Source organism: Mya arenaria, chromosome 15 (assembly GCF_026914265.1).
Source record: "Mya arenaria isolate MELC-2E11 chromosome 15, ASM2691426v1".
Taxonomy (NCBI): domain Eukaryota; kingdom Metazoa; phylum Mollusca; class Bivalvia; order Myida; family Myidae; genus Mya; species Mya arenaria.
This window is the reverse complement of record NC_069136.1, coordinates 1,875,700-1,891,595: the sequence shown is the minus strand read 5'-3', so window position 1 is coordinate 1,891,595 and position 15,896 is coordinate 1,875,700. Positions and strand designations below refer to the sequence as shown.

Sequence of the window (15,896 nt, the reverse complement as noted above, 5' to 3'; positions counted from 1 at the left end):
TAAACAGGCATATGACAAAAATATACTGTTTTTATTGCCAACAGGCATGTGGCACAATAATAAACCGTTTAGTATAACCTTGCAAAGTAATTGGTAGTAGAGATTATTTGATATGTTTGAGTTTGAGAAAAGTTCGATTTCAAAACCAGGGCAATAACGTACCATTTTTTACCAAGGAACATTCCCTTCTTTCCGTAGAACAATGTTAACTACGCGTGACAAAACGTATTTTAAAGAGTTTGAAAATGGATTTTAAATTTAAGGGGTCGGTAGGAACATTATACAGTCTTTCTTTTATTTCTATTTTTTTGCTTTTTACCTTTTGTGATATTTTATTCGAACATATAGTGGAAAAATTATCAGAGCTTCCCTCAGCAAATCGGGCCGGCACATCAATTCCGATCTAAGTACCCTCCTGTCTTACACAGTTTGTCCATGGCAACTTGAACAGTATTGCGTTTATAGGTCAATACTTATTTTTATACAATCATTCTTTCATCATATCGGGGATGAATATAGTTCCTTTAGAAATAAAAAAGCAAAGGGCACTGTGTAGTTTAGACTTGCGAGGAGGACCGTTTTTCCACCCCAACCTTGACAGGTCTGGCCGGTCGCAGGAACACTTCGTGGGTGATAACTTCCAACGGCACCTATTGATACGGAACAAGTAAAATATTATTCATATACTCGCATACACAATCTTACATTCCAATAACGATTCGTTTTGAGGAAGTCGAAACGATTGGATAGATTTTATTCAAACTTGGCTTAAGTGTCCTCGCATTAGCATCGATTAATGCGCTTAATGGAACTAAATGGTTTTTGCAAGGTAACACGTGCACATGCTTTCAAATATGTTTGTAGATTAGATTATTTCTGAATTTCACTCGAAATATTATCGGGGCGTAACACTTATGTGTGATGAATTCAGAGACAGTTTTTTCCCACCTCAGATGAGTAAATCCAAATATTTGGCCACACCAGAAATCCCTATCTTGCCCACGGGCAAAGATAAACCAAGTACCCGCATGGAACTCCTTTTTTATTGTCATCACACAATTACCTCCCTTGTTGAAGACCGACATCTGTAGCATCATGGCAACCTTGTCTTGTTGCAGTTTTTAAAATCCAATTAATTATTTCTCGCTTCAAATGAAACTAAAATAAGGTTTTCACGCTGTATTCAAGAAATAATGTTGCACTATCCTCGGAACTATTTAAATAACAATTTGACTATTTACATATTTTAAATTACTGCGCGCATATCCGTGACAACCACGAATTATCACAAATCTATACGCTAATTATTTTCACTACGCTACCACCATCGACCAAACAAAAGTTAGACAATTACTTGGATTCTTAGAGTAAATTCATTCCAGACCTACATTATATAGATGCGACATTGATGACAACATACATATGGTTTCACTGGGAGCCCGGACAGGAGCATAGTTTATGAATTTGAAGAAGTTGGGCAGTGCACGACCCATACTTACATATCATGACGTCCGGACAAAGTTTTGAATTGAATGCGATGCCAGCAAAGATGGACTGGTCGCAGTTCTCATAGAAAGGGTAGATGAATAGCTTACGCGTCACCAAATGGTGAATAAAACCTAAGAGATTTCACTTGTAATCTACAAGATGACATTATTTCTAGAGTTCGACCAGAAATATGCTTGAAATCGCGTTTAAAAGGCAAACTAATTCATATTGCAGAACTGTAAAAAACAAGTTTCTAGTTAAGTATTAATTCAGTGTTATTGTTGTTTTCAAGTAGGTTTAAATCCTAGCATGCATCTGTGCTTAAGGGGCAGAATAATCCGAATTGCGGCTCAAAACTACACACAGTCACTTTATATACTTTCAGTATTAAATAACCATCGTTCTATTTGATATTTGTTTGTCAGGCAAGCTATCTCTATATAGACGTTATCGTTTGATTGTTAAACAGCCGAATTGACAGCTTCACTAATATGGCATCACATATCACAACTATCATTTGCTAAACACATAAAACTAAAGTACTTATTCTTTTCATTTTAAGGAAAGAGGAATGTATCTGAAAACAAGATAACATTCGAACAAGTTTTACACTATCTCAATGTGTAATGATATAAGCGGCATCGATAACTTTTGCAGAAGTGTGTTAGCGGCATATTCTTCCATAAAACTGTTAGTTTACATTACTAACATTTCACATTCAGTTCTACCTCAGTTTCTGGGACTTGAAAGAACTTGACCTTCCTCAAGGTAGCCACCATGGCGATTTTCAACTCCAGGAGAGCAAGCCGCATGCCAATACAGTTACGAGGACCATGTCCGAACGGTATGAAGGTGAACGGATCACGTTTGGCTTTCTCTTCAGGGAGAAACCTTTAAATGAAAAATAATTCTTTAAAAATGTTTTAACTGCAGTGAACACAGAGTGCTCATGGTTAAATATTTTGCTTACATGTCGCTTGCTTTAAACTTGGTTTTAACCATTTAGAACACAAATATTGGTATGTATCATCTATGTTTATACCTTTCTGGCATTTTCGGGTTCCGGATAATGTTTTGGGTCATGGTGGATCAGGTAAATGCTGTACATGATCGCGGTATTAGCAGGAAACCAATAGCCATCCAAAAACACGTCCTTATGATGGCTGGTCATCCTGTTCATCCTAAAACATGTATGAACCCATTGGTAATTGGTCGCCTTCTGCACTGTATGAGAACTCAGGACTAAAGAGGTGGTAGAAAACGCAAAATTAGTCATTATTCGGTAGGCAGACTCCCGGATGGTCATTGTTTACGCATGTGTTGGGTAAGTTTACGTCCTCTTTTGTTTCAAACGTAGAGCTCGTGTGTCGGTCCATGTGTGGCTTTTCCTATTTTATTTTTATGGTGTCGCGAACTTAGTCCTGTATAAATTGTTTGCTACTGGCCGTGTAGTTTAGTTTAAAACGAAGGACTGTTTTACATGCGTATATGTTTCTTGACTTATAAATCATGATGTTGTAGCCATGTAGTAATTGTACAATTTTTTTTATCAATCCCTGATCTTTTTTTTTGTAGTTTACTATGATACACAATCTCGGCATGAGCTTACTTTGTAAGTGGTGGATACATTCTCAATGTCTCGTTGATAACTTGGTCAAGGTAGGGCATATCCTGAATCACGTCATACTTCAGCTCCGAGACATCCTGCAAACACATATACTAAACATATGTAGAGTATTTTCATATTTATCTTAACGAAAAAGTTTCGCTAATATTAACTAGATAGCTACAGGTTATCTTACGACAGATATATGCCACCATACAAACAAATGACAAAAGTGCGTACGTTTCGTGGTCTTGCTCTCGTGTTCATCATCCTGAAGTTCCGCATTAAGCATCAGTTGGAGCAAATCTACTCGGCTTGCCTGCAACAACACAGATAAAGCCATCCATTATGCTAGTTTAGAGCTGGCTATAATTTCACTTGCTATATTTGTGATGCCAGAATAACTCAAACCTGATAAGACACATTTTTCTGCTCTAGGGCTCGGCTTTAGACAGGCGCAATTGCAGCTAGATTAATTTTGCAGGGCGTGCCCCTTGATTTGACAAACATCGATAGGTTCATTTATTTAGATAAGCTGATCAAAATGTCACGTACGTCATAATCTCGTTTTCGTTGTTCAATGATTTTAGCTGAGACGTCACAGAAAAAATCCAAGGAATCTTGCGGGTAGTAAGCACTATACTTAAATAGTTTTGATATTGGAATCATAATCCGCGGGAACAAAACTGAAATATATATAATTACAGTACGGAAAAGCTCAACCCAGGCAACAAAAAGAAATAAAACACGAGTATAATTCAGTATCGTGGTTCAATACGCACCTGATGGCAGTAAAGAAAAGCCCGACTTCTAAAATGATACAGATAATACATATAAATAGCCTTTTGTCCGCAAGATAACCATGTGTTAATTTAACTGTTTTTATTTGAAATGGTACTATCCCTCAATATTAACTTCTATCAAACATGCTGTAATTTCACAAACAACAATATTGTTAGTAATGAAGTTATATATAACAAATCCTGAATCGTAACATTTCATTCTCTGATCAATCAAATTGTGCGCATTAATTAATGAATACTAAGCTAACAGAGGTGAAATTGATACTTGAATACTAAAAGTGATAAGTATGCAACCAACTATTACACATGCAAACCAAGATGGGACTGAAGACTAGCGTTGCAAATATTTTTTTCGCGTGCCTAATGAACGGGTCGTCGGGGTGTTTGAAGGCGTTTGTGACTATTCCAAAAGCGTTACTGGCGATCACGTCCATGGTATAGCAGCCAAAATGTCTGCAATTGATTATATTAGTAATGGTATCAAGGAAATAAAACCAAATTGAATATAACGTAAAATTCAAAGTTTATATAAAGAGGACATTTAATGATATTGATATGAATATTCAAAAGCTGGAACCACGGGTACGACATTTTGATGCAGCCACATCCAGCTAAAATGTGTTTATGAATAGATATCACCAGTTGCATTTTCTCATAATTATAAGTAATAACATTCGACTTACACTCTTGGATCTATGACAGCCCTTGAGTTTGCTTTTTCTAGAAGGCCAGCAACGAGCAGTTCAGCACAGGAATTCATCTGTTTGGTCATCTACACATGCAAAATATTATTATCGCACCGACTTATTTCCAAATATTCTATTTATATATAAAAAGTATGGACTCTACAGGGATAAATTACTTATTGTCAACAGGGAATTACTTGTCACACTTCTATGCAATTATTAAATGCACAAAAATAGAACAAATCAAAACAAACATACAATACACACTAACACAAAATCGGTCGTACATCACGCATCACGACACTTATCGGACTACCTGTTTCAATTTTCCGGCACTGAAGCTGAGGGTAATGATGCTTCTTACGCGTTTCCACTCCTCATCGTCCAGCGCTAACAATGTTTTATCTGTAGGCGGAGGATCGAATGCACCTTGGACAATCTGGAAACGAAAATATGTGGCGATATAACAAGTTATATATGAAGTTATGTCGGAAGCAAAATGTATGTTTTACTGACTTCTATGTAAGAGTCCAACCATATACAGCAGCAGAACAGAAGGGGGTTCTCAGGATGACATCGCAAATATATTGCACTGGTGGCATATGTGTGTTTGAACATGATTTTGTGATACATTTTAGAATGATGGGCGTGTCCCTGTTGTTTCTAGCCTATTATTATATCGTGTCACCCTATTATTGACCAGTCGTCCCGCGTACCATGTTATCCTGGGCACAATGTAGTGACATGCAAGCAATGCACGATGTAAGTCATCAATCAGCAAAGGGTACATACTCCGAGAACTGACATAACGCTTAGTTCATAGTATTAATGAGCTGTGTTCGACAGACACGCAAACTGACACTTAAAACTAATCATATGTGTTAGTGATATATCCTGCTCGCCGAGTGGTCCTTACCCGAAGGCAATGGTAACTAAGAACAAGCACGTTAATATGCATATGCATTTTATTTCAATCTTCTATCCTTTATTTGAAAACGTACATATCGGTTTTGGAACTCAACGTGGTCCTTGATCATAATTTTCTTCAGGTACTCAATGTTGGTTATGCTCAAGAACTTTAAGCTGCCTGAGGGTCCACTACAAATGATAAAGTGTATTACTGTTTATCCATTTTAAATGTTTATAAAGGGTTTATTTATTTCCATTTTAATTTAATTTAAATACAAACACATAGGGATCAAATCAAATTCGAAAATAAAATGTAGCTCAAACTGAAATATACCGGAGAGTATAAAAAATAGCTAATTGTTACGTCTTTTTCAAATATCAAATTTTCCCACGACCAGCGAAAAAAAATGGGTTGTAAACTAACTTTGAAATTACACAACCTCGCACTTAACCCAACAACCATATTTACTATAAATAACAATAATAAAACGCAAGCACGAACCATAGCGCACACACCACGCTTAACACTTAATGCTATAAATTATAAACCAAAACAAGAAGATGTATATTGTTGGAATAAGTGTTTGAAAATCGGACTCCATTTGCTATCGATAATCGAATCGAATCGGACCAAGCATTTCGATTTTCTATCGGACAATAATCGAAAGTTCGTAATATCAGTAAGCAATACATTCTTTATACATATTATCATCATGATCATTTAAATGGTTAAACCTGAAATCAGTAAGTATGATTTGCAATAGTAAGTAAATTTCCATAACCTTTTCTGTTTTAATAACGAAAAATCATAACAACTCAACACATGCTTAATAATTGCACTTTAATTGCAAAATGATGCACACCGCATCAAGTAAGTTATCTTAGCATGTTATCCATGTAAAAACATATTAAATATTTGTGAACCAGTTTAACGTTCAATAAACTGTTATATTAAACAGTTCATTTGAAAATCTTAATTTCATAAAACTTTCGCAAAAAAGTAAATTAGTTAATAACAAACGATACCAAAAAAGGTTTTAAAAACAGAATGCATCGAGCCGGGATCCCCGGTATTTTCACGTAAGACAAGACCCACTACACCATAGAAACAGGTTATTGAAGAAGGTTTTATGAAATATATAAACAAATAAAAACAATTTGTAGTTTTGGGAGAGTTTGTAAGTTTTTAAGCAAAAGTGTTTACATTCACCGCATTTGTGTAAGAGAGTGACCTCCCATGTTAAAATGACTTCAACGAGAATTTACCGGAAACAAATATTGACATTTACTCGACTTTTACCTAAAACAAATACGTAGATACCGGAAGTAACATTAGCGACATCGATTTTGGACAACCACTATCAATTGTCGCTGACAAAGCATTGTCAGCGACGATTTATCGATTGTACTCGATTATCGTTTCATCACTAGTTGGAATTACAAGCTTGGCTGGTCGGTGTTAAGTCTAATGGACAAATTCTTTAGGGTTTGGTAAAATGATATTTATTGAAATACTACAGTCATGACCTTGACTTCAGACCCGATGTTATTTAAAAAAATCCTCACTTGGATACGATCCTATGAACAGGACCAGCTTAAATGTTTCTGAAAAAATGCCGGTGTCTTCAGAAGAATACAGTATGGTTAAGGAAAATGAAAACAATAAAGAAACATGCCGTCGGAAAATAACTGCGATTGACACTTACCCGAAAACGTCTCCATACTTTTCAATCCGTTTTCGCTGATGATCGGCACCAGGCTGTAGAATTAACATGCATTTAGATAAAAAACAGTTGCCTCACTTGGCAGACAAAAAGGCCTGCTAAAACCTTATTAAATTTTATCATAAAGATTGTATGACTAAAATTCAATACAAGCTAAGGTATAAAACCGAAAAAAAATCAACTTACGGCCATTATGTAGGTCAACAAGTCTCCAAATACAGGAATAGGAAAGGGACCTTTTATATTGTATTTGTGCTTCCATAGGAGCATCTGGACCCAATCATACCTGAAAACATAGTTTGTATTAACTGCATTATTGTTCTTTCGTTACCGTTGAAGTACAAGGTATGAGGAAGTTAATTTTAAAGTGTGACTGAATTATAATGGCGAAGCAAACATTCTGGAAAAAACATATAAAGGAAATTTAGACACTTGTGTTTCAATAAAATCTATCCGGCTGAATGACGTCCAGATTCAATTTTTAATTGATTTTATATTTGGTGTCTTTAAAAATACACTTGCGTTGTAACGGATTTGGCAATTCTATTGGGCAGCACATAATCAACAACTTAATTGTTTTGTCACCGTTTCAAAACAAACTAAAACTAGAGCTAAAACAATGTTAATTTTGACTTAGATTGTAGTACCGGATTAATGTCCAATCAATTGTCTAGAGGCTAGATTACGCCAACTGGAAGTAAAGACTCAGTGTTTTATGCGGTTCGTCTATTCAAACAAATGGCTTCGATTGAACGCAAAGTTACACACTATTAGTACATGGGCTAGATTTGAATTTGAATGGTTTGTGATATGAAATGACCCAAAGTGGATACGCTTAAGTACGCGAGTTCGCTTAACATACTGGATACTTGGTCTACTATTTTGAATACATTTTGTCCGCAATGGATCTACTTTCACGACAGATCTAGGAAACTTTACCGAACATATTATTATGCTATAATCGAATAATTTTCGGTTTCTTATAAGAAATGTCACTTTTATATAACCTTGCTTAATGTCTGGAACATACGAGGAATTTTCTTCCCAGGAATGATGTTAAACGTCGTAAATATTAGCAGCACATTATTGTAACTTCGTGAGCAAATCTGTCCATGACATATAACCGATGTAGGCAATATAAATGGAAGTCTGCAGTTCAGATTTCCAATTAACAGAAGCATTTGGAACACTTCGGCCATTATCCGTCGAAAACAACGTTGGATGAATATGGACGGTTTACAATGTCAGAAATATTTACGTTTAACTACCCTGCAAGTTGATCGCATGTATTTCAATTAAGAAGGTAAAGTAAATGCCTTTACTCTTGAGAACCTTAATTATTTATGCAACGATACACTTCACTAGCAATCCATTTAAACTTTGTATTACAAAATACACGTTAAAACTCTACAATTAATTAATGCAAACATGGCCGAGGTGATCCGAATTGAAATGAAAGGTCTTATTTCATGTAAAATGTCAAGTCAAATACAAAAGATTAAACAAAAGTTACGTTGACTCTGGCTATGATTTATTATATACTTCGGTCAACATCTAAACTCACTTATGTATTGACCGAGATTAGTGCACAAGCAGGTGGTTAAAAGAGAGGTTTGTTTTATGTAAAATGTCAAGTCAAAAATAGAAACTAAAATACAGTTAGCATGTAAAATCAATTTCATTGTTCAAAACCTTCTTTCAGGGTTAGACCTCACACTGGCGTAGTGAATTATCTATATATTACATCCAACCAATATTTAAAATAATATTAAAACAACAACAACATAGATTCAAAACATATATTTCAGCTGATGATAACAGTAAATTACTTAAGGCTAATGCAAAGTTGTACTCATGAAAAGATTAATGCATATTGAACATATTGAATAACGACACAAATATATAGATATTGCTCTATATTGGTCAAACATCTTATGTTTAATGTTATTTGATTATCATATCATACCGAAGTAGATGTTGGAAGAATATTGCGATTAATTTATAAAGAAAATACACACAATTTTCAATATTTGTTTTCAAATCCAGCCACAATATATCGGTTGAAAAGACATTTTCTACGTTATCTACGAGTTTAGATCGGCAGTACAAGATTATGGAATATACATAGGCGGATCCTTTGCCCTAGATAAATGTTTTAATCCGGAATATCGATTTATTAAAAATAATAGTGTTTGTGGAATGTCAAGTTATAAATTAGGCGGAAAGCAACTAAATCGGCTAGAATATCGATCAACATTATAATCTACGTCCCAGCAAACAATTGACGTTGGAAAGACGTTGTAACAACGTCAGAAACTGACGTTGTATATTGGTTGAAAATGAAAGTTTTTTAGACGTCGAAATTACGACGTTGAAACAACGTCGGAGTTACGACGTTGAAACAACGTCGGAGTTACGACGTTGAAACAACGTCGTGATAACGACTAAAATCTATAGTATAAATATGCATACCACACAGGTAACAGGTAATTAGGAATTACCGTAGCATTCACCTATTTATTAACAAACAACTCAGAGGATGTACAAGTTTTATTTTCACAACAAATCTGTACAGACACTAAAAGTATTGAATGATAAAGGCACATTAAATTAAATGACACATGGTAAATTAATAAGTTTAGAGATGTATGTTATTTAACTTGTGTAAACAGTTCGTCGTCCTCCACCTCCTTGTCTGGATCCAATTGCCCCATCAACCTCATGATTAGTAGCAGTAAACACAGTGACATTTGCTGAAATATATAATAATCTTGTCAAATAAAATTATATTGACTTGAAACTGCTGAAAATAGTTTTGATATCAAATTCCACACAACAAAATTTCTCCAGTTTTGGTACAATATTTGCTGTATATTTTCATTATCTTTTAATTGTTTTACTCATTTCAGTTACTAGAATCTGTGATCAAAGCTATCGCGTATGAAATCATTTCCAGTGAATAATTGCTTTGTTTCCTTGAGCGGGCACTAGTGCTATTTTAAGAGGTGAATGCACAAGACTATACCTGGTACTCGCTTTAATAATAACATACTTAAATGATTACTGTCAAGAAGCAGATTTGCCTTGGCAAGTACTAGTATTACCTTGAACACCTTGAAAAACTGCTTTTGGAAAGTCATTTTCTCCTTTTTCCCTTCACGGTAAAGCTAGGCATTACATCATCTGTCATAAACCTGTCAAAAAGGGGTACATAATAATATGAATTTGATAACAATATATATAATTTTGCTGGATGACATTGAAATTAACAAAAACAATGGTAAATAACATGGGCCTTTCGGATCCTGATCAAAGAGCAAAATTACACAACGGCTACCTGTATTTACAGACGTGTTCAAGAGAACAATTAACATTGTTTTCTCATACAAAAAAGTACAAATTGAGGGCGAATCGGGTTGAATTACATGTATGCTAAAAATTCATTGAAACAACTTTGTAATACACCAGAAAATTATTGCTATGAACCGTTAAACATGCATTGTATCAACTTACCTTGTTGTATTATTTAAAATATGAACCGTCGAGTCTCTAGAGGAGTAATTGACTCTTTCTCTCTCGTCAATATTCGTACATCTCATGAGCAATATGGCGGATCAAAATGGGTTCAAAATTGCGCGCGTCTATTTTAAGATAAGGAATTATACATGCATTTTTTTCGGAATTATCTAAATGATATGATTAGAAGCTATCGATATTATTATTTCTGCTATTTTTTGCTTAACAAGATGAATTTTAATTTTTTTCGAGCTACTTCTTGTTACATCATTTATATATCGTGTATTTACTTAAATAATACAACTTATTACAAACAATAACCAAATCACAACGTCGGTTCGATGTCTAATTGCGACGTCGGACTGACATCGTGTTTTGACGTTGATACAACGTTGTATTAAAGTCGCCGACGTCGCGACCTAAATCCAACCTCTATCCGACGTTGATCCAACGTCATGTGATTGCTGGGGTAAGTTTATCTGATTAAACTTAATTAAACGTTAAAAATAAACAAAAACACTACTTACAAAATGGAAAAGAGAAACAGTATAAGTATTGTTTTTACAATATTCCACAATACGGTGTAACATGTAAAGATCTCCATTTTTGTTTTTTTATAAGAATTATATATTCAGGTCAATGTTGTTTACATAAGATAGGCCAGTACTTTTATATAAATTGGTTTACAAAACCGGCGGGTCTAATATTCCGAAAAGTACAAAAAAAAAAAAATGAATTTCACATTTTTTTTTTAAATTATTTTCCCGACCGTATTGATTTTGGTGCGAAACGAAAGAAAAACGAACAGGTAAGAGTACGAATGCAGTAGATCTCGACTGGTTTGTTGTTCCGTAGCCGTATTCGCCAATTAATAGTGATATGTGAGCCAGTCAACTGTTATGGCAGCGCCGTTGGCAATGGCAGAATTTACGATAGCAATAATTCTTTCTATAAAAATAAATTAATTAAATTATGCAGGAGTTGTTAAAATAACAATAGCAATAAACATTGGCAAATTTAACAGCCGACACAAACAATAACTGTCTCGTGATTGTTGTTTTTCCCCGTCAATTTAGGTCATGAAAATAGTGTTGTTTATAGATAAAAAATAAAAGTGTCAGCGGCTGCCATCGAATTAGTAGACACAAATATCTATAAATTATGTGTGAGAAAAACATTTTATAACACTAAGTGTGAGTGGTGAAATCGAAAGTAAAATTTCTAAGTTGACACCGGTGACCTAGTTTCACAAGTTCGGTCGGTGGTGTTTATGGATTTTAAATCCCAAAGTGGTTTGGAAATACTTGTCATTGAGTCAATGTAAGGCTTGTGTTTATTCTAGATTGCATGTTTATTCATGTTTGGGTTAATAGTAGAGTAAAAACAATGAAAGAGTTGAACACATGTGTCAATGACATTTACTAATGCCAGGAATTGTGTGCAAAACATTTAGATAAAACAACACGGACAACTATTTTGAATAAGTCCATTTCAATTTGTAATGAACTTGATATTTCACTATAAATGAGATTTGTTTTTGTAACCAAGGAATACTCTTTAAAATGAAAAATAAACAAGCATGAAGTATAGATGCCCTGTGAACGCATGTATACACAAAATGGCGGAGTTGGGAGAAATAATTATGTACATAATAATATGTAATAATATACATAATTATGGATTTCTCTGTTACTATCATTGGTACATAAAATTAAGTCACATGCTAGATTTATTATTTTGCTATGTGATTTTATGTACCTATGTGGTAATTTGCTGCAAGATTTGAATTTGAAATGAATTTGATGAACATCCCATGGTAAATATCCCAGTCCGAAAATATCCTGACTTAGCATGGATCGGGTTACACACAACCAGGACCCCGCATGGTAAAGGTTATCAAAACTCAAATCTAGGTCTAGTTTGGTTTTTAATTTTTCAGGAATTGTTTTCACAATATTAAAGCTCAAATGTCTTCATAAAATGTTACTTCCTTATTTACAAAATTGGTAATTATTTCACTTTATTGACATTTTCCAATATTGAAATAACTGAAACAATGTTTAGAAAATGTAATGTGACATTTTTGTGTATTTTAATGCGTAAAATTCATCTTCTCTTTTTTTCAATTTAATATTGGTCAGTTTTTAAGTGTTCTGCATTCACTTTTGCTTTAGCATACCCTTAAAGCTAAGCAAATGTCTTGCTAAGTGATATTCAATGTATTTTTGATAAAAAGTGTAGTGTATACATGTAAACATGTTTTATAGTCAATTTCATTGATGTTTTATATGCACAGTATGTATGATTTAAACTATGTGTTTAATTAGAACTTTGAAACTTTGAGTGTATTAAAACATGCATTAATAGCTTTTTAAAAATTTAAATTGTCAAGTAAATGATATAAATTTTCATTGTTTATATGTTGTTCTCTGATTTTCACCCTTTAAGAGTATGTTTTGTGACTTTTTTCCTCTTTTTTTTTCCGACCACCCGGTGGACATTTTTTCCAAAAATTATTGTAAACCAAAAAATAAAAAAGGAGTGGCCATAGAGAGGCGTTTTAAAAACCAATCGAAGTAAACATGTACCAATCTTGATAATCTGTAAGGTATGTTTACACAGTTGGTTGCCGTTTCACTCTTTCTTTTTCTTCTGTGACAGTCTGCTCCATTACAGATATTGTATGGAAGCTGTATTAAAATGTTTGAATGTTAAAAGCTCTTTCGTCTCTTCAACTCCCTTAGCTAAAACATCTCTGCTACGCGATTACATGATGCTAACTCGTCATGCCCAATTATCAAACAGTACAATAAATCTACTTAACCTCGCTTAAGTATGTTTGTCTTTTTTATTATGAAAGTTGATATTGATATAATACCGTACACTGCCTAATATGTGATTTATTTTTTTGTAAGATTGACACTGACATAGAAGTTGTAACGATTACATTAAAGGAAAAGCGGAACAAATACCTCACTTTTATATGTTCTATAGAAGTGAGGAATAATAATTAGTGTATTTAAGGTTGCAAAATCATAATGTTTACATACAAATCCAACATGGCGGCGTATTTGTAGCGTATTGTCAATTTTATCACGTAAGAGGGTAATGTTATCAATTCCTACAGTCATGTCATGATACGAGTTCGATACAAAGGGTCAAAAAGACAATTATCAAACTTTAGACAAAAAACGACAAACACCAAGAACAGGCCACACATGCATTTACATATCTTTATCAATAATTGACGGGATTAACGCATTGGAACGGCCACTGAAACACCCCTTCACTCAAGCACGGGTTCACTGGAGGTTTAAACCAGTATAATATAATCATAACCTCACACTGATCTCTAGACATATAATAGTTTATAATTTAACTCTGCCACCATGAAAGAGTAAGTATAGCTGGATTTCAGCTATATACACTTTTTAAATGTTATTTCTTCTCTATTGTTTGGAAAGTTTTAATCAAATCCAATCATTGAAGATGCTGTGAGATTTAAATTAAAAAATATGTTCAAAATTAAGAGAACGAAATCACACTGTTCCAAAAATAATTTAATCAAAATAAAGCAATTGGTAAATGTGTCATTTATCAGAAAAAAGAGGCATTTAGTGGCGAGTCCGTGGTGTAGTAGTAAAACGCTTAGCTGTCAACCACTGGGTCGCAGGTTCGAATGCCCGCTTCACAATGAAGTGCTATATGGCAGTGATCTGTACGATTTACTGTGCTTTCTGTAACACAACACAACAAACCTAATACCATCACTGAGACCAACGCCCATGGATAATCAGGCTTCGTCATGATTTTTTTACATCGTTAATTGAGGGCACAGGTAGTAGACAAGTCCATACAAAAGAAGTGCATATGGTTAACGACGAGACAACTCCAGTCTACAATCTATTGATGTCACGTGATATCTAACTTGACAGTAACACATTTTCTAAACAAATTACATTTCATACATAATATATAGTTCACTACAAAATATTTACACCTCAACTTCCATTCCTTAAATGAACTGCCTTTCGACAATAAGGGGTATCATCCGATGAACGCAACATCTTCGGATATGTTCGGATCGCAATTTATCGCATAACAATATACATGAAAAAATGTTCATCTTGTTATTATTTGTATTGTCTCAGCAAGTCCCGTAAAATATTAATCAACATTTTACAAAGTGTTAATTTATGATATGTTAAATGTAATGTTGCCATAAGTGTTTCAATTTTACGTTTAAAAGTGATTTCAAAAGGTTGATCTTTTCCCCCGTTATTGTGACATCATTTGATAAAATGTTTCCGGTTACAGTCGGGTCGTTCTATTTACAGAATGTGTAAGAAATTATTACTGATAGTTTTTCTTAAATCAGCTGAAGTATTGTTTTAAACATTCTTCAATCAAATAATTAACTATTGGTGTAAATATAAGTTATGAATTGCGGGTTTGATGTCATTATCGGGGATATGAACGCAATTGGGCTGCTCAAAGTACGCGTGGAGTCCTTCGGACTCAACACAATTTGACCAGCCCAATTGCGTTCATACCCCGATAATGATATCAATCCCGCAATGCATCCTTAAATAGATATAAACCGTTACATTGCTAAGAGGCATATGACACAACAAAAAATCTGGTAACATTGTCAACAGGCATAATTATGCAAAGTAATCGGTAGTAAAGATCAATTAACATGTTGAAGATTTAGAAAAGTTCGAATCCAAAAAAACAAAACAATTAAGTATCATGTTTTACCATAAAAGAATGTAAACTAGTCGATGCGCAATATAAACATAAAAATGTACAGCTCACAATAATGCACAATTAAACTGGTTTTGCTCTACGTGTTCACTATAGGCCCAAAACATGACGAATGGTATTTTAAAAGACCCGAAATACATTTAAAACTGAAGGGGTACGTATATTCGTCAGTTAGGAATATAACACAGTCTTTCTTTTAAGCGTCATTGCATGCTTTACTTATTATCATTTGTGATAGTTTTTTTCCAACATATAGTGGAAAATGCATACTAGCGCATCCTTCCGCGTTTAATACAATAAACGGTCCTAGAAAACCGGGTCTGCCCGTCAATTCCGGTCTAGCTATGTTCCTGACTCAACAGTTTACGTTGAACTGTACTACTGTAATAGGTCAATA

At 34.2% G+C, this 15,896-nt stretch overlaps 1 protein-coding gene across 1 annotated transcript in view; it reads right to left on the bottom strand.

Annotated features, from left to right (window-relative positions):
• Nucleotides 1-557: 557 nt before the first annotated feature.
• Nucleotides 558-15,896, bottom strand: part of LOC128220059 (uncharacterized) — a 42,626-nt gene continuing 27,287 nt past the window's right edge. The window contains exons 26-31 of the mRNA XM_052928313.1: nt 7,199-7,251; nt 5,585-5,681; nt 4,900-5,022; nt 3,098-3,192; nt 2,217-2,379; nt 558-650 (exon numbers count right to left, since the gene is read on the bottom strand). Of these exons, the coding sequence (XP_052784273.1) occupies nt 558-650; nt 2,217-2,379; nt 3,098-3,192; nt 4,900-5,022; nt 5,585-5,681; nt 7,199-7,251 (624 nt within the window). The remainder of the gene's footprint in view (nt 651-2,216; nt 2,380-3,097; nt 3,193-4,899; nt 5,023-5,584; nt 5,682-7,198; nt 7,252-15,896) is intronic.